The 20,072-nt window shown below is 43.6% G+C and overlaps 1 protein-coding gene across 1 annotated transcript; it reads right to left on the reverse strand.

Moving 5' to 3' along the window:
* Positions 1–825: 825 nt before the first annotated feature.
* LOC126413163 (zinc finger protein 628-like) lies at positions 826–15,717 on the reverse strand. The gene is made up of 2 exons (XM_050083057.1): positions 15,511–15,717; positions 826–1,233 (listed from the first exon to the last, which is right to left on the reverse strand). Exons 1-2 carry the CDS (start codon positions 15,715–15,717, stop codon positions 826–828), a joined length of 615 nt encoding a protein of 204 aa, XP_049939014.1.
* Between the last annotated feature and the right edge of the window lie 4,355 nt (positions 15,718–20,072).

The following is a 20,072-nucleotide window of genomic DNA, read 5'->3' on the forward strand; positions in this document are numbered from 1 at the left end:
GATTAGTATCTATTTCCTTTCTTATCTCTTTATCTCCCTCTCTACGTCTTTCCTCATAGGCTTTTAGTCGCTTGTGATTCTGCAATTTCGTATGTGATTGTTGTTGTTCCTGTCAAAAAATGGTTCAAATGCCTCTGAGCACTATGGGACTTAACATCTGAGGTCACCAGTCCCCCAGAACTTAGAACTACTTAAACCTAACTAACCTAATGACATCACACACATCCATGCCCGAGGCAGGATTCGAACCAGCGACCGTAGGGGTCGTGCGGTTCCAGACCGAAGCGCCTAGAACCGCTCGGCGTTGTTCCTGTCGTTTGGAAAATGATACGTAGGTCTTTCCTATCAACTTGTGGATTTATCGCTCCTATTCTATTACTAACCATTAGTTCGAGAAATAAAGGGATGAGAGCAGTAAAGTCTAGGTCCTGATTAGAATAGTACAACCCACTGCAGACGCTATGCCTGTTTAGTGCGGTTTGCGAAGAGGAATTTACGTTCCACTTTTATATTTCCACTTCTAAGGGGCCAAGGAGTTCCATACATGCTTGTCATTTATCTAAATCACTAATAACACAGAGTGCAAGATGGCAGTGGTGAACTCACCATTTCTAGAACTTATCATGACAGCAGATAATGACACGGTGCTTAATTGAGTACATGGACAACTTTTCGCTTTCCTCGTCAGCTAGCGTAATAGACCCATCACAAACTGATTCAAATGTTGTGGCCTTCAGTTCATCCCAGAGCGAAGCACAATAAATGAGCTCTTCCGGCAATTTCTCCCAGGGATTCTGTGGTGTCATCCTTGTTATAGAACAAGACCTACGATCCCTTTGGCTCCATTATGTGGCAATGAACTCTTGATGCGCCGACGTCGATGTTCTCGCAAGGTAGCGACAGCGACGGCTGTGGCTGCGGCGGCTGTCGCGGAGGCGTTGGTGGGTGCGACGCCTCAGCGGAGACCGTACGGTCGGGTATCGTAGGCGGCGGCATGCTGATAATGACGCTGGTGCTGCGCGACGGACCGAGGGCGCCGGAAGGAGTGGACGATCCTGCAGACCGGCGTCTGCCGGCTGCTGGGGCGGTGCCCGCGTGACAGGCGACGTGAGAGCACAAGTGGTCCTGGGAGGAGCTGCAAAGGCAGCGCTCGGACACGTACGGCGGCAGGCCCGAGAGCGAACTCTCGTGTTGCGCCTTGTTGCTGCTCTCCGAGAAGCACTTGCCGCTCTCCTGAAAAATAGATCGCGCTCAAGGACAGCCGTGTCGACAAACGGTGCTAGTAAACTTAGTTCGCTTGTACGCTTTCTACAAGGATTTCGTGTTTCAGGAGATCGCGCCATAAAGACCTGCTGTAAGAACCAGCAGCAGACTTCCTGCGTCCAGTACACGTATCTGAATAACTTATGTTTTAAAAACCACCAGCTAATGAAAATTAATTCCTTATTTACACTACTGGTCATTAGAATTGATACACCAAGAAGAATTGCAGATGATAAACGGGTATTCATTGGACAAACACAATATACTAGAACCGGCATGTGATAACATTTTCACGCAATTTGGGTGCATAGACCCTGAGAAATAAGTACCCAGAACAACCACCTCTGGCCGTAATAACGACCTTGATACGCCTGGGCATTGAGTCAAACAGAGCTTGGATGGCGTGTACAGGTACAGCTGCCCACGCAGTTTCAACACGATACCACAGTTCATCAAGAGTAGTGACTGGCGTATTGTGACGAGCCAGTTGCTCAGCCACAATTGACCAGACGTTTTCAATTGGAGAGAGATCTGGAGAATGTACTGGCCAGGGCAGCACTAGAACATTTCCTGTATCAAGAAAGGCCCGTTCAGGACCTGCAACATGTGGTCGTGCATTATCCTGCCGAAATGTAGGGTTTCGCAGGGATGGAATGAAGGGTAGAGCCACGGTTCGTAACAGATCTGAAATGAAACGTCCACTGTTCAAAGTGCCGTCAATGCGAACAAGAGATGACCGAGACGTGTAATCAATGGCACCCCATACCATCACGCCGGGTGATACGCCAGTATGGCGATGACAAAAACACGCTTCCATTCTACGTTCACCGCGATGGGTCGCCAAACATGGATGCGACCATCAAGATGCTGTAAACAGAACCTGGATTCATCCGAAAAAATGACGTTTTGCCATTCGTGCACCAAGGTTCGTCGTAGAGTACACCATCGCAGGCGCTCCTGTCTGTGATGCAGCGTCAAGGGTAATGGCAGCCATAGTCCCCGAGCTGATAGTCCATGCTGTTGCAAATGTCGTCGAACTGTTCGCGCAGATGGTTGTTGTCTTGCAAACGTCCCCATCTGTTGACTCAGGGATCGAGACGTCGCTGCACGATCCGTTACAGCCATGCGGATAAGATGCCTGTCATCTCGACTGGTAGTGATACGAGACAGTTGGGATCCAGCACAGCGCTCTGTATTACCCTCCCGAACCCCCGATTCCATATTCTGCTGACAGTCATTGGATCTCAACCAACGCGAGCAGCAATGTCGCGATACGATAAACCGCAATCGCGATAGGTTACAATCTGACCTTTATCAAAGTCGGAAACGTGATGGTACGCATTTCTCCTCCTTACACGAGCCATCACAACAACATTTCAACTGCTGTCTGTGTATGAGAAAGCGGTTGGAAACTTTCCTCGTGTCAGCACGTAGTAGGTGTTGCCACCGGCGCCAACCTTGTGTGAATGCTCCGAAAAGCTAATCATTCGCATATCACAGCATCCTCTTCCTGTCGGTTAAATTTCGCGTCCGTAGCACGTCATCTTCGTGGTGTAGCAGTTTTAATTGCCAGTAGTGTGTATTCAGGTTACGATCTCTCATTCTTACCAGCAGCTGCATGGCAGCGCCACCTATTGAGGTGATTCTGTATTAGGTGTCAGTACTTATTCTGTTACTCGCTCCTGTGAACGGCAACGCGTTATACAGATCTTGGAGTCACTCGCGTCCACCTAGAAAAGGTAAGGCCTTAGTATAAGGCTTTGGCAATGTGATTACATTTCTGAGTGTCCGATCATTGGTGAATTTTCTTATCTGTTTTTACTATTTTATGTTTCTCATTTTTACTTAGTTTAACGAAGGCGATGTTGGCCTGCTGCATTCGACGAAGCCCTTTGGCTACACTGTAAAAAGGATGCTTCTATGAAATACCAAATTAAAATATTTACTCTTTCAGTATTTTATCTGTTTATACATGCTTTTAGGTTATCCAAGTCTGCACAACGCGATCACGATTCTTAAATAGATACATTTGCTCTCTGTTTTCTATGTAGATCAACCTGAAGATACCTAAATAAGGCGAAAAGCGTAGTTGAAAAAATTACAAAACTACACTTGCAGCCAAGACTGTTTTTAACCAATACTGCTAAGCACTGGTTTACTGTATGCCACACATGGATTGGAAGAATTTCTAAAATGTACACTACTGGAAATTGAAATAAGAACACCGTGAATTCATTGTCCCAGGAAGGGGAAACTTTATTGACACATTCCTGGGGTCAGATACATCACATGATCACACTGACAGAACCACAGGCACGTAGACACAGGCAACAGAGCATGCACAATGTCGGCACAAGTACAGTGTATATCCACCTTTCGCAGCAATGCAGGCTCCTATTCTCCCATGGAGACGATCGTAGAGATGCTGGATGTAGCCCTGTGGAACGGCTTGCCATGCCATTTCCACCTGGCGCCTCAGTTGGACCAGCGTTCGTGCTGGACGTGCAGACCCCGTGAGACGACGCTTCATCCAGTCCCAAACATGCTCAATGGGGGACAGATCCGGAGATCTTGCTGGCCAGGGTAGTTGATTTACACCTTCTAGAGCACGTTGGGTGGCACGGGATACATGCGGACGTGCATTGTCCTGTTGGAACAGCAAGTTCCCTTGCCGGTCTAGGAATGGTAGAACGATGGGTTCGATGACGGTTTGGATGTACCGTGCACTATTCAGTGTCCCCTCGACGATCACCAGTGGTGTACGGCCAGTGTAGAAGATCGCTCCCCACACCATGATGCTGGGTGTTGGCCCTGTGTGCCTCGGTCGTATGCAGTCCTGATAGTGGCGCCCACCTGCACGGCGCCAAACACGCATACGACCATCATTGGCACCAAGGCAGAAGCGACTCTCATCGCTGAAGACGACACGTCTCCATTCGTCCCTCCATTCATGCCTGTCGCGACACCACTGGAGGCGGGCTGCACGATGCTGGGGCGTGAGCGGAAGACGGCCTAACGGTGTGCGGGACCGTAGCCCAGCTTCATGGAGACGGTTGCGAATGGTCCTCGCCGATACCCCAGGAGCAACAGTGTCCCTAATTTGCTGGGAAGTGGCGGTGCGGTCCCCTACGGCACTGCGTAGGATCCTACGGTCTTGGCGTGCATCCGTGCGTCGCTGCGGTCCGGTCCCAGGTCGACGGGCACGTGCACCTTCCGCCGACCACTGGCGACAACATCGATGTACTGTGGAGACCTCACGCCCCACGTGTTGAGCAATTCGGCGGTACGTCCACCCGGCCTCCCGCATGCCCACTATACGCCCTCTCTCAAAGTCCGTCAACTGCACATACGGTTCACGTCCACGCTGTCGCGGCACGCTACCAGTGTTAAAGACTGCGATGGAGCTCCGTATGCCGCGGCAAACTGGCTGACACTGACGGCGGCGGTGCACAAATGCTGCGCATCTAGCGCCATTCAACGGCCAACACCGCGGTTCCTGGTGTGTCCGCTGTGCCGTGCGTGTGATCATTGCTTGTACAGCCCTCTCGCAGTGTCCGGAGCAAGTATGGTGGGTCTGACACACCGGTGTCAATGTGTCCTTTTTTCTATTTCCAGGAGTGTATTAATTGTGACACGTAAACTTCCGCTGTTGAAAATATCACTACTAATGAAATATTCTGGGATATTATACCTTCGTGGAATGGATTTCACATTAAAACCCAAAATTTCGTCCCCATTTGTGGAGGACATTTTCAAGGGGGATCAAGCTTCTTTGAACATCCGGGCCTCACCCTGGCTCGCTGCTGACTACAGCAGGATTCCGTTTAAGCGTGCACACGCGAATTGGCTTGACGTCGCGTGATTTGAATACTGGTGCGCAATCGGCCTTTGCCGGTTACAGTCGTCCACTGTTGCTGTCACATCATAGTGGAACATTAGTATCCATCTTCTTCAGCACCAGGATCGAGTTTCATTCAGTTTCACGCTCTCCACCCTTCTATTGGAATTGCTGGCCTCTTTGACAACCGCTTTGGCCCCTACGTATTGGCTTTCATTATATTCGCTTCTGGCTGCCAGTACTTGAGTCCTATCAAAACGAATGTGATGGTCCTTGCTGCACAGCATCTTCCGCAACACCTGAACTGTCAATCTTCCCCCTTCTAAAATTGTTCTTGCACTCTTCTACTAGCTTTCTATTGTTCTGTTTGTAGTACCCACGTGCTCCTCCCCACAACTACAAGGAATCCTATAAATTCCTGCTTTTTTCTTAGGTTTGCTAGCATCCTTGCCCAGTTATTATTGATTCTGCAGTACTTTACAGGATTCTGTGTAGTGACGTGGAGGTGTTCTTGGGTACTACGAAAATAACTTTCAAAAAGAGACTGGAAGAGCGTAACGACAATTGTAGAAAGGGGGAGATCGACAGATCAGCTGTTGCGGAACATGCTTTCCAGCCAGGAGACCGCCACTTTTCGTTTTAATGCGACTCAAGTCCTCCCATGAACCACAGACCTTGCCGTTGGTGGGGAGGCTTGCATGCCTCAGCGATACAGATATCCGTACTGTAGGTGTAACCGTCTTCGGTCCCGGGTTCGATTCCCGCCACTGCCTAAATTTTGATATATAATCAGCATTGGCGGCCGAAGACTTCCGGCACAAGAAGTCAGCCTCATTCTGCCAACGGCCTTGTCAAAGAGGGCGGAGGAGCGGATAGAGGTTCAGGGCACTCTCTTGTCCTAGGGGTGGGAAATTGCCCCTTAAGGCGGAAGAATCAGCAATGATCAATGACATGAGGATGCAGAAGGCAATGGAAACCACTGCATTAAAGACACGTAACGTGTATCCACAGGACATGTGGCCTGTAATTGAAGAAGTGTCATGCCGATCTCTCCATTGGCAAAAGATTCCGGAATAGTCCCCCATTCGGATCTCCGGGAGGGGACTGCCAAGGGGGAGGTTACCATGAGAAAAAGATTGAATAATCAACGAAAGGATAACGTTCTGCGAGTCGGGGCGTGGAATGTCAGAAGCTTGAACGTGGTAGGGAAACTAGAAAATCTGAAAAGGGAAATGCAAAAGCTCAGTCTAGATATAGTAGGGGCCAGTGAAGTGAAGTGGAAGGAAGACAAGGATTTCTGGTCATAAGAGTATCGGGTAATATCAACAGCAGCAGAAAATGGTATAACAGGTGTAGGATTCGTTATGAATAGGAAGGTAGGGCAGAGGGTGTGTTACTGTGAACAGTTCAGTGACCGGGTTGTTCTAATCAGAATCGACAGCAGACCAACACCGACAACGATAGTTCAGGTATACATGCCGACGTCGCAAGCTGAAGATGAACAGACAGAGAAAATGTATGAGGATATTGAAAGGGTAATGCAGTATCTAAAGGGGGACGAAAATCTAATAGTCATGGGCGACTGGAATGCAGTTGTAGGGGAAGGAGTAGAAGAAAAGATTACAGGAGAATATGGGCTTGGGACAAGGAATGAAAGAGGAGAAAGACTAATTGAGTTCTATAACAAGTTTCAGCTAGTAATAGCGAATACCCTGTTCAAGAATCACATGAGGAGGAGGTATACTTGGAAAAGGCCGGGAGATACGGGAAGATTTCAATTAGATTACATCATGGTCAGACAGAGATTCCGAAATCAGATACTGGATTGCAAGGCGTACCCAGGAGCAGATATAGACCCAGGTTACAATATAGTAGTGATGAAGAGTAGGCTGAAGTTCAAGACATTAGTCAGGAAGAATCAATACGCAAAGAAGTGGGATACGGAAGTACTAAGGAATGACGAGATACGTTTGAAGTTCTCTAACGCTATAGGTACAGCAATAACGAATAGCGCTGTAGGCAGTACAGTTGAAGAGGAATGGACATCTCTAAAAAGCCCCATCACAGAAGTTGGGAAGGAAAACATAGGTACAAAGAAGGTAGCTGCGAAGTAACCATGGGTAACAGAAGAAATACTTCAGTTATTTGATGAAAGGAGGAAGTACAAACATGTTCCGGGAAAATCAGGAATACAGAAATACAAGTCGATGAGGAATGAAATAAGTAGGAAGTGCAGGGAAGCTAAGACGAAATGGCTGCAGGAAAAATGTGAAGACATCGAAAAAGATACGATTGTCGGAAGGACAGACTCAGCATACAGGAAAGTCAAAACAACCTTTGGTGACATTAAAAGCAACGGTGGTAACATTAAAAGTGCAACGGGAATTCCACTGTTAAATGCAGAGGAGAGGGCAGATAGGTGGAAAGAATACATTGAAAGCCTCTATGAGAGTGAAGATTTGTCTGATGTGATAGAAGAAGAAACAGGAGTCGATTTAGAAGAGATAGGGGATCCAGTATTAGAATCGGAATTTAAAAGAGCTTTGGAGGACTTACGGTCAAATAAGGCAGAAGGGATAGATAACATTCCATCTGAATTTCTAAAATCATTGGGGGAAGTGGCAACAAAACGACTATTCACGTTGGTGTGTAGAATATATGAGTCTGGCGACATACCATCTGACTTTCGGAAAAGCATCATCCACACAATTCCGAAGACGGCAAGAGCTGACAAGTGCGAGAATTATCGCACAATCAGCTTAACATCTCATGCATCGAAGCTGCTTACAAGAGTAATATACAGAAGAATGGAAAAGAAAATAGAGAATGCGCTAGGTGACGATCACTTTGGCTTTAGGAAAAGTAAAGGGACGAGAGCGGCAATTCTGACGTTACGGCTAATAATGGAAGCAAGGCTAAAGAAAAATCAAGACACGTTCATAGAATTTGTCGACCTGGAAAAAGCGTTCGACAATATAAAATAGTGCAAGCTTTTCGAGATTCTGAAAAAAGTAGGGGTAAGCTATAGGGAGAGACGGGTCATATACAATATGTACAACAACCAAGAGGGAATAATAAGAGTGGACGATCAAGAACGAAGTGCTTGTATTAAGAGGGGTGTAAGGCAAGGCTGTAGCCTTTCGCCCCTACTCTTCAATCTGTACATCGAGGAAGCAATGATGGAAATAAAAGAAAGGTTCAGGAGTGGAATTAAAATACAAGGTGAAAGGATATCAAAGATACGATTCGCTGATGACATTGCTATCCTGAGTGAAAGTGAAGAAGAATTAGATGATCTGCTGAATGGAATCAACAGTCTAATGAGTGCACAGTATGGTTTGAGAGTAAATCGGAGAAAGACGAAGGTAATGAGAAGTAGTAGAAATGAGAACAGCGAGAAACTTAACATCAGGATTGATGGTCACGAAGTCAATGAAGTTAAGGAATTCTGCTACCTAGGCAGTAAAATAACCAATGACGGGCGGACCAAGGAGGACATCAAAAGCAGACTCGCTATGGCAAAAAAGGCATTTGTGGCCAAGAGAAGTCTACTAATATCAAATACCGGCCTTAATTTGAGGAAGAAATTTCTGAGGATGTACGTCTGGAGTACAGCATTGTATGGTAGTGAAACATGGACTGTGGGAAAACCGGAACAGAAGAGAATCGAAGCATTTGAGATGTGGTGCTATAGACGAATGTTGAAAATTACGTGGACTGATAAGGTAAGGAATGAGGAGGTTCTACGCAGAATCGGAGAGGAAAGGAATATGTGGAAAACACTGATAAGGAGAAGGGACAGGATGATAGGACATCTGCTAAGACATGAGGGAATGACTTCCATGGTACTAGAGGGAGCTGTAGAGGGCAAAAACTGTAGAAGAAGACAGAGGTTGGAATACGTCAAGCAAATAATTGAGGACGTAGGTTGCAAGTGGTACTCTGAGATGAAGAGGAGAGCACAGGAAAGGAATTCGTGGCGGGCCGCATCAAACCAGTCAGTAGAAAGAAAGGTGCAGCCATGCAACGGAGGGGTATCTGTTGAGAGGCCAGACAAACCTGTGGTTCCTGAAGAGGGGCAGCAGCCTTTTCAGTAGTTAGTAGTTGCAGGGGCAATAGTCTGAATGATTGACTGATCTGGCCTTGTAACACTAACCAGAACGGCCTTGCTGTGCTGGTACTGCGAACGGCTGAAATCAAAGGGAAACTACGGCCGTAATTTTTCCCGAGGGCATGCAGCTTTACTGTATGGTTTCCTCTTGGATAAAACATTCCGGAGGTAAAATAGTCTACCATTCGGATGTCCGGGCGGGGATTACTCAAGACGACCTCGTTATCAGGAGAAAGAAAACTGGCGTTCTACGGATCAGAGCGTGGAATGTCAGATCCCTTAATTGGGCAGGAAGGTTAGAAAATTTAAAAACGGAAATTGATAGGTTAAAGTTAGTTATAGTGGGAATTAGCAAAGTTCGGTGGCAGGAGGAACAAGACTTCTGGTCAGATGAATAAGGGTTATAAACACAAAATAAAATAGGGGTAATGCAGGAAAATGAATAAAAAAAAAATAGGAGTGCAGGTAAGCTACTACAAACAGCATAGTGAACACCTTTTTGTGGCCAAGATAGACACGAAGCTCACGCCTACTACAGTAGTACAAGTTTATATGCCAACTACCTCTGCAGATGATGAAGAAATTGAAGAAATGTATGATGACATAAAAGAAATTATTCAGATAGTGGAGACGAAAATTTAATAGTCATGGGTGACCGGAATTCGATAGTAGGATAAGGAAGAGAAAGAAACGTAGTAGGTGAATATGGATGGGGGTAAGAAATGAAAGAGGAAGCCGCCTAGTAGAATTTTGCACAGAGCATATCTTAATCATGGCTAACACTTGGTTCAAGAATCGTAGAAGAAGGTTGTATACATGGAAGAAACATGGAGATACTGACAGGTTTTCAGATAGACTATATAATGGTAAGACAGAGATTTAGGAACCAGGTTTTCAATTGTAAGACATTTCCAGGGGCAGATGTGGACTCTGACCACAATCTATTGGTTATAAACTGTAGATTAAAACTGAAGAAACCGCAAAAAGGTGGCAATTTAAGGAGATGGGACCTGGATAAAGTGACTAAACCAGAAGTTGTACAGAGTTTCAGGGACAGCATAAGGGAACAACTGACAAGAATGAGGGAAAGAAATACAGTAGAAGAAGAATGGTTAGCTTTGAGGGATGAAGTAGTGAAGGCAGCAGAGGATCAAGTAGGTAAAAAGACGAGGGCTAGTAGAAATCCTTGGGTAACAGAAGAAATATCGAATTTAATTGATGAAAGGAGAAAATATAAAAATGCAGTAAATGAAGCAGGCAAAAAGGACTAGAAACGTCTCAAAAATGAGATCGACAGGAAGTGCAAAATAGCTAAGCAGGGATGGCTAGAGGACAAATGTAAGGATGTAGAGGCTTATCTCATTAGGGGTAAGATAGATACTGCCTACAGGAAAATTAAAGAGACCTTTGGAGAAAAGAGAACCACTTGCATGAATATCAAGAGGTCAGATGGAAACCCAGTTCTAAGCATAGAAGGGAAAGCAGAAAGGTGGAAGGAGTATATAGAGGGTCTATTCAAGGGCGATGTACTTGAGTGCAATATTATGGAAATGGAAGAGGATGTAGATGAAGATAAAATGGGAGATACGATACTGCGTGAAGAGTTTGACAGAGCACTGAAAGACCTGAGTCGAAAAAAGGCCCCGGGAGTAGCCGACATTCCATTGGAACTACTGAAGGCCTTCGGACAGGCAGTCCTGAAAAAATTCTATCATCTTTTGAGCAAGATGTATGAGATAGGCTAAAAACCCTCAGACATCAACAAGAATATAATAAATCCAATCCCAAAGAAAGCAGATGTTGACAGATGTGAACATTACCGAATTACTAGTGTAATAAGTCACAGCTGCAAAATACTAACACGAATTCTTTACAGACGAATGGAAAACTGGGAGAAGCCGACCTCGGGGAAGATCAGTTTGGATTCCATAGAAAAGTTGGAACACGTGAGGCAATACCGACCCTACGACTTATCTTTAGAAAATAGATTAAGGAAAGGCAAACGTATGTTTCTAGCATTTTTAGAGTTAGAGAAAGCTTTAGGATACGTTGACTGGAATACTCTCTTTCAAATTCTAAAAGTGGCAGGGAGCGAAAGGCTATTTACAATTTGTACAGAAACCAGATGGCAATTATAAGAGTTGAGGGACATGAAAGAGAAGCAGTGGTTGGGAAGGGAGTGAGAGTGGGTTGTAGTCTCTCCCCGATGTCATGCAATCTGTATATTGAGCAAGCAGTAAAGGAAACAAAAGAAAAATTTGGAGTAGGTATTAAAATCCATGGAGAAGAAACAAAAACTTTAAGGTTCGCTGATAGCATTGTAATTCTGTCAGAGACAGCAAAGGACTTGGAAGAGCAGTTGAACGGAATGGACAGTGTCTTGAAAGGAGGATATAAGATGAACATCAACAAAAGCAAAACGAGGATGGTGGGAATGTTGTAGAGTTAGTTCGGGTGATGCTGAGAGTATTAGATTAGGAAATGAGACACTTAAGGTAGTAAAGAGGTTTTGCTATTTGTGGAGCCAAGTAACTGACGATGGGAGAAGTAGAGAGGATATAAAATGTTGACTGGCAATGGCAAGGAAAGCGTTTCTGAAGAAGAGAAATTTGTTAACATCGAGTATAGATTTATCAGTAAGTCGTTTCTGAAAGTATTTGTATGGGGTGTAGCCATGTATGGAAGTGAAACATTGACGATAAATAGTTTGGACAGGACGAGAATAGAAGCTTTCGAAATGTGGTGCTACAGAAGAATGCTGAAGATTAGATAGGTAGATCACATAACTAATGAGGAGGTATTGAATAGAATCGGGGAGAAGAGGAGGTTGTGGCACAACTTGACTAGAAGAAGGGATCGGTTGGTAGGACATGTTCTGAGACATCGAAGGATCACCAATTTAGTGTTGGAGGGCAGCGTGGAGGGTAAAAATCGTAGAGGGAGACCAAGAGATGAATACCCTAAGCAGAGTCAGAAGGGTGTAGGCTGCTGTACGTACTGGGAGATGAAGCAGCTTGCACAGGATAGAGTAGCATGGAGATCTGCATCAAACCACTCTCTGGACTGAAGGCCCAACAACAACAACAAGACTAAGTACTGGCAGCCACAAGCAGATACTATGAAAGGCTATACAGAGAGACCACGGAGATTGCTACAACTCTGCAATATGAATAAAAAGGAGGAGGACTTGAAAGTGAATGACGTCTAGATCCCAGTGCTGAAGAAGATGTGCACTTGTCTTTCACAAAGGGCTGATAGCAACAGCTCGATTGCGCTCGGGTATTCAAAGCATGTGACGTCACGCCATTTAGCGTGGTAACACGTAAACGGAATTTTGCTGCAGTCAGTTGTAAGCCAGGCAATGAGTCAGAGACTTAAAGAAGCTACGATTCCACTTGATGATGTCCTCCACAGATGCGGACGAAAAGGTAGGTTTTAATGTGAAATCAATCCGATCACAGCATAATAACCGGGAATATTTCATTAATTGCAAAAGGGATACATTCCATTAAAAAAGAATGGGAAACAGGAAACTTTCGAAATAGAATTGAATAATAAATCCACCATCATTGCCTTCTAAGAATGCAAACCTCAGAAGATACCTCAAATCTTCCATCTCTGCACTTTTTCTGCTCAATTCGATTAGTTGTTATGTAGTATTTAGTTACAGCTGAACTTCGTCTCTGAAATGCTACAGTCGCTGCCTCACTGCACAGGTTCCAGTGACCTGTTTCCGAAGACCCTTCCTAATCACCACCAAGGTGTAACCTCAGTTGTGTGACCTAGTAGATGCCACTGTGCTGACTGTGATATTTACTATGATTAAAAGAGTCTGTAGTCCACATATTCCTTGAGACTGGAGGCGTTTTGTACCCAGAATCGTTTACTGTTGCCAGATTCTGTAACAGATTGAGGTTTAACTATTTTTTCTAGTATGTTTATCTTAGCTTCTTGTTTGTGTGCTGAATAAACTGAAACTTCTCGCACGCAAAATGTTTTTTTGTCACATATAGATTCAGGACTTACTGGGCACAACACGAACGTTGGAACGACTACGTGACTCCTTATGTGTCTGCAGCTGCTGTTGATCTTTATTTTCGGAGTAATTGTGTTCATTACAATTAGAATGTGGTCGTTTAAAGTCAGTCACTGGTCCATTTGTATTCATAAGTATTTACTAATAGAATTTCTACTCTCGTTCCTGTTTCCTCGTCGATTTATATACACGTTTCCTTTCCAGCTTCATACATAACGTTCCGTTAACGCCATGATTCATGGGCTTTATTGTACAGTGTCTGTCTCCGTTAACTGCCCTCTCATTTCTCGTGAGACTGCCACCAATAGCCAGTCCTCCTAGGCTACGATATAATCTGTATGATCTTCGCACACCGTCAATCGTGAGACTGATTCTCCTGGTGGATCGCAAAAGGTGTATCACAGAGAGAACTGTATCCCTTGGTGATTTTTCCCAATAAATTTGTGGTATTCGTGCGTTTCACAGTAGATTTTCTATATACTGCTCTGATCGCTTTTTTCATTAATACACCTTGTCTTTCTAAACCCAAACTGGTGCGGGTTACGTCTATGGAGTTACGTATAACTGAGTCTTTTACATTCTTAGCAAAAAATAGGACCTGTCGAATCTTACACAAACATTTGTCAATTTTGTTAAATGCAATTTCTCAGTATGTATCTGTCATTTTCCAGGCTGCTAGCACTTTTCACTCTCATAAAAGTTTATGCAATGCCTGTTTCAGGTATGAAGGTTATTTCCGGCTGTAATGGTTCTTTATTTGAGAAACCATTACCACCCACCAACCCTAATTTTCGATACCGTAGATTAATGAATATTTGTTCTGCGTAATGTCTCATATTTTTCACTCTATTCAAATTTGGTTTCATATTTATATGTATGTACGTCGATATTTTGAGATGTTGAAATCGGTATAATAACTAGTGTGAATATCTTTGATGCTGTCTTGTGACTTTTGGCTCGGAAGCGTACAGAGTAGTCCAGTTTTTGGGTTGAATATGAACAGTCTTGACTTTGTGTTAGAAATGAAAAGATAAGTCTGAGCTATGGACAATGAAAAGTGTTGTGAGTTTTATTAAGAGCAGTAAAGGCTGCGAAATTGTATGATGAAGCAAAGTTTTGAGCATACGAAAGTATAAAAAGTTTAATAAATGTGAATTTTTGTGAAAAGTGAGTGTCAAGAATTATTTTCACGTGAAAATTGTTTAAAAAATATGAAGTACATTAAATGAAAAACATAAATCATCAAATTAATCCTTACAGATTGTCTTCGTAAGTTCTTCAAGTCGGCGTAATTAATATCCGAGTGCCTTTCGCAGCAACAGTGATAGTCGTGCTACCTAGACAACATTTTTAATTACGAACCAAAGCCAGAGCAAGATCGTCGTTGGATTGCAAATACAAGATAAGTGATATTATTGTTAATTTTCTTCAGCGACTGTAATCAACTGATGCAGCAGTACCTCCTACATTAAAGACCTTTTAGTTGCGCAATAGAAAGATCATACTTTGAGTGCGCGACGTGATAATTTTTGAACTAATTAACTGATCGTGGAGGTATTGTTATATAGCGCAATGTCACATAATTTTGCTGAATAAATACCGTCTTCAGCTGGAGCACCGTTTTTAATTATTCATGGGGCCGCCAAAGAAAGGACCTATCCTGCAAAAGACAAATAACATTACCCACTGCTTTTTATGTATCTAATTTTAGCCGGTGTTCTTTTTGTATCGCTTGGCCAATCAGTGGACTGAATCCGGTAGAACTTCGTACAGCAGAAATGCGCCCTTCCCATTTTGGTATTGGCATTTTTGATGAGCTTCGACGTAGACAGCGGTTTCCATGTCCTCCAATAGCAAAACTCTGATACTGTCTCTCAGCGTTCTGTGCGCTACCGAAACATATGTCTTTGTTTATGTTCTACAGCAGGTACTGATAATGAATTTGTGCTATCTGTCTCTCACAGAACGGTTTGTACACGCCACCTGAGTTTCCACTTCCCTGAATACACCAATGCACCAACTCAATACTATGTTTCAACCCCTCCCTTATCTTTTGATCGCGTTGGTCAAAATTAACGCAAACTGCCACTATTGGGTTTCAGAAGAGGTAGTGTGTGTTTACGTGTCTGTGAGAGAGCTTGGTAACCACACATACACACACACACACACACACACACAGAGAGAGAGAGAGAGAGAGAGAGAGAGAGAGAGAGAGAGTCGAAGTATACCTTAAGGCATAAAAGAAGAAAGTGATTTGTGTACCAGACAGGCTAGGGGCTTCTCTTTGGTGTGGTTCTCCATATGCTGACTGAGCAGCGCCTTGCGGTAAAAGGTCTCGCTGCAGACGGTGCAGCGGTGGGGCCGCTCTCCGGTGTGTTTACGCACGTGCGTGTTGTAGGCGACGCGCTGGTTGAAACGCCTCCCGCACTCGGTACAGGCGTACTCGCGCTGGTCGCGGTGGATCTTCATGTGGGAGCTCAGGTAGCCCCGGTCGCTGAACACTTTGGCACACACCGGACACGATGCCTCGAATTCTCTCGAACCGGAGTGTAGCGACAGGTGGTAGCGGTAGTTCCGACGTTGGCTGAACCGCTTCCCGCACTCTGCGCACATGTGTGGCTTTTCTCCTGTATGCGTACGCGAGTGAAGCTGTTGGCAGGCAGAAGATTCATATTAAACAATGTCAGGTCGAAAGCAGTAAAAACAGGGTTATTAGTTACGGGTCTTCTCATTTTTGAGCCATCAAGAGTTCCAGATGAAATACAATTTACTACCCTAGTTTTCTTTAACCGATCATCACCAGGTAACATAAAGTTATTGTTGTCAGCCTGTGTGATATCGTCCGTATACTGTGGCGTAAGCACCAAACCCTGTGTCACTAAAACTGAGATCAACAAAAAATGCATTAATACAGTTAAATGATATTAAGAAACAGTCTACATACAGGTTCCATCCTCCTATGTGTTGGATTATTTCATCAGCAGCTCTTGATGTTTCTTAAATAACTGTCTTCAGACGTTAACAAGCTGTAAGGCACGAGGAAACCACCTCCTCAAAATATACTGATACTGATTATTTTTTAAAAAAGAAAAATTGGTTCACATAGACTGTAACATATTTATTTTTCTTGAAGGAAGCTAATTTCAACTATTTGCTATTTTCATGCACTTATCGAAAGCCTGTACCATCACATTAGATTTGAAAAAATAGCTAGTTGGTTCAAATGGCTCTGAGCACTAAAGGACTTAACTGCTGAGATCATCAGTCCCCTAGAACTTAGAACTACTTAAACCTAAATAACCTAAGGTCATCACACACATCCATGCCCGAGGCAGGATTCGAACCTACAACCGTTGTGGTCGCGCGGTTCCAGACTATAGCGCCTAGAACCGCTCGGCCACCCCGACCGGAAAAATAGCCAGTATATACGTGATGGCACACATCGCTTTCATGTGCGTGTGTAACAGAAGTACAATCCAGTTATGCACTATAATACAACCATTTGTAGCACGCGTAGAGAAAGGGCTATGTTTCCCTTCGTGTAACATTATTCTCTAATTAAACTGTCTCTTACAACAAAGAATTTGCGCGAGAAAAATGTAGGGAAATGAACGACATGGTCAGTAGCTGTTTCTACTTTCTATACAGAATCACAGATCTCTTTAAATGCATCTTTTAATATGATCAGATGCAACACAAATAGCATCGCAAAGATAAGGATTCGGCTAGTGCACGGTTGCCAAATTAGTGGTGAAATTCTGGAGTTTGTAACAAAGTTTAAATATTTTTAGGTAATACGACGTCGAAATGTAAAATAGTATGCACACGTGAAATAAGTAGGGTGGAAGACGAAAGGATGACATGTTTGATGGGAAGATTCTCGGAAAATCTTTTAAATCTGTGAAGGAAATCGTATTCAAGATGCTGTAGTAATAAATTCTGAAGTCCTACTTCAATATTAGGAGCAATCAATATGAAGACTTAAGAATACGTATCAAGCGAATTTAGATATCACATCCAGGAAAGTTAAAGACAGTACATGCCACATGAAAGTGTAACGAAGACGTTCAGTTAAATGCTAATCTTTGAAGAAAAGTCAAAGTCGCTCATATGTAGCCTGATTATTAGGTGTAAAGCACTGGTGTTACGGTTGTGGAATAATTTACCTGTCTCCATCGTATATCTTGCATACAGATAAGAGAGACGGTTTCAAATAGTGAGGCATTTACAATCACCCTCTATTCGCTCAATTCGAAAATTATGTATTGCGTGGAGTAGCTAGCACTGGCACGAAACCGAGCGAGGTGGCGCAGTGGTTAGACACTGGACTCGCATTCGGGAGGGCGACGGTTCAATCCCGCGTCCGGCCATCCTGATTTAGGTTTTCCGTGATTTCCCTAAAGCGCTCCAGGCAAATGCCGGGATGGTTCCTTTGAAAGGGCACGGCCGACTTCCTTCCCCGTCCTTCCCTAATCCGATGAGACCGATGACCTCGCTGTCTGGTCTCCTTCCCCGAAACAACCACCCAACCAACTGGCACGAAGAACTCACTGCCTCGTATTGAACACTGGCTTACAGAGTTTTTACGTAGATGTAGTTTCCTGGTTCTCTAGTAGTATAACATTAATTCATTAATTACAAGAATACGACCTTACCGTCGTCACTGCACTTTCAACAGACAAACTCTCCCAAATGCTTCATTTTTATTTTAATCGGATCCAGTTAAATGCCAGATTACCAAACTTATTCAGTTCTATGAGCAAAATTTGCTTCTTAAAAATGAGATCCATTCCCTAAATTGCTATAAATTAAAAATACTTCAAAAGAAAATCGCATTGTACATAGAGAAATTTCAGTTTCTTTCGCGCTTAACAATTTCTTTATTAGTAAGTGGGAGACATCCACATAAACATCTGTTATGAAACGTGTATCATAATTAATGACGTGAACTGACGCAATTGAAAGTATGCGGTAATCGAAACATTAAAATTCTTGTAAATACTGGTACACAAACGGGCGCTTACGGGATAATTAGGAAATTGTGACTACAAGCTGTCACCGACTTCAGTAGCATAAATTATCATAGTTAATTAAAAGTAATTGAAGTGTAAGCGTTTCGATTAAGTTTCTGTTTAATTTGGCTCAGATTCGACGTACACTCACATTCTGTTCTTGACTCACCTCACCGATAACGTTTCTCACTGAATGAGTGGTTAGGGGTGCTTTCTAATCGTCTCATTGAGCCACACGTTATTCCAAGGGAGCTTGATGGGGCAGGGTACGTTAATAAGGTGTGTCTGTCAATATGGGAACAGTGAAGTCAGCACTTTCCAGCATCATAGCACAGCAGACGCAATTGTGCATGTCACATTCAAAGTCGGTGGTGACACATACTATGCCCGTACCCCCCCCCTCTCCCCCCCCCACCCGTTCCCCAGTGACCGTACACATGTATTACAGTGACCCTAATATATCTAACGCATGCAAATGAGCGTAATCAGTAACTTCACAGAAAAGAAGGAGAGACAATTATTCTACATTTCTACAATAACAATAAAAAGGTGATCGAAAATATATTTTAGAGAACATTCTTTCTTTTTAAACGTTGTTTATATACCTGCTATGTTTGCAAACAACTGTCGATAAATCACTCGAAACATAATAATGTCCGATTGTAACTCATTGCAGTTGTCTGGTGTGGAAATAATGCTGTTGAAGGTCAGGTGAGTGCCCTCAAGCAAGTCATCAAGGCATTGAAGTCAGATAATGAGTTTTATCCAGAGAGGTATTCGAAGATCCATGATGTAGCGAAGTTGAAGTAATATTACTCCCTGATGGTGGAATTGTCTGTATAGTGTCTCGCTTCAGATTTCTGCTTTACTCCACAGAAACACCCACACCCCGTCAGTGATACTAAGTGATCATACTATCACAGGAGGAAAATTCCAATGTACAGTTAAAATATTTAGCGAGAGACGGTGCAATGATTCACAGGAAGGCGCTTTTAAGAATTTAATGTATTCCAGTCATGCAGTTCAACACCATCTAGATTATCAACATAACTGGGAACCATAGGACTATCGATTCTACGAGAGAATGTAGAGAAAACCGTTGGACATGGCGTGCAACTCCCCCCACCCATCAGTGAAAGCCTTCACTGAACTCTACTGTTCATGTTGGATATCAATACCCGAGGAAGAGATGTTTGAACTAAATGTGGACATAGAACTACGATCTTACTTACGTATCTTCAAATACACTGCTATATGTAAGAGGACATATACAAAGAAATGCAGCTACAAAAGCCCCCTGTATCGTAACGTAACTGTATAGTTGTCACCATCACTCAGCAGATGAAGCAGCCCTCTCACAAGAACCTTGTAGTAATGAATTATTCTGCTAACCAGGAAAGAGGTAAAATGATTCGTCACTTTGTGATAATGTAAGTGCTTTGATAATTGGTCTACTGATTGTGGGAAGGCTAATTTTGTTGTGTCATTGTTAACGTACCCTGAAGAGGCCCACTTTTAACATGCGTATACATATTTCAAAAACACTGTTTCAGCTCAATTATTAGATATTACAAGTTTGCTTTGGACTACTTTGAAGGAGTAACCTACCCGACATTCAGTGAGGCAGTGATATTCCATCACCTGCGAAAGTAAAGTCAAGCAGTTCGTTCATATCTGATGACGCTGTAGTAACAAACAGGCTCAAAAAAATGGCTCTGAGCACTATGGGACTCAACTGCTGTGGTCATCAGTCCCCTAGAACTTAGAACTACTTAAACCTAACTAACCTAAGGACATCACAAACACCTATGC

This window comes from Schistocerca serialis, chromosome 7 (assembly GCF_023864345.2).
Source record: "Schistocerca serialis cubense isolate TAMUIC-IGC-003099 chromosome 7, iqSchSeri2.2, whole genome shotgun sequence".
In the NCBI taxonomy this organism is placed as follows: domain Eukaryota; kingdom Metazoa; phylum Arthropoda; class Insecta; order Orthoptera; family Acrididae; genus Schistocerca; species Schistocerca serialis.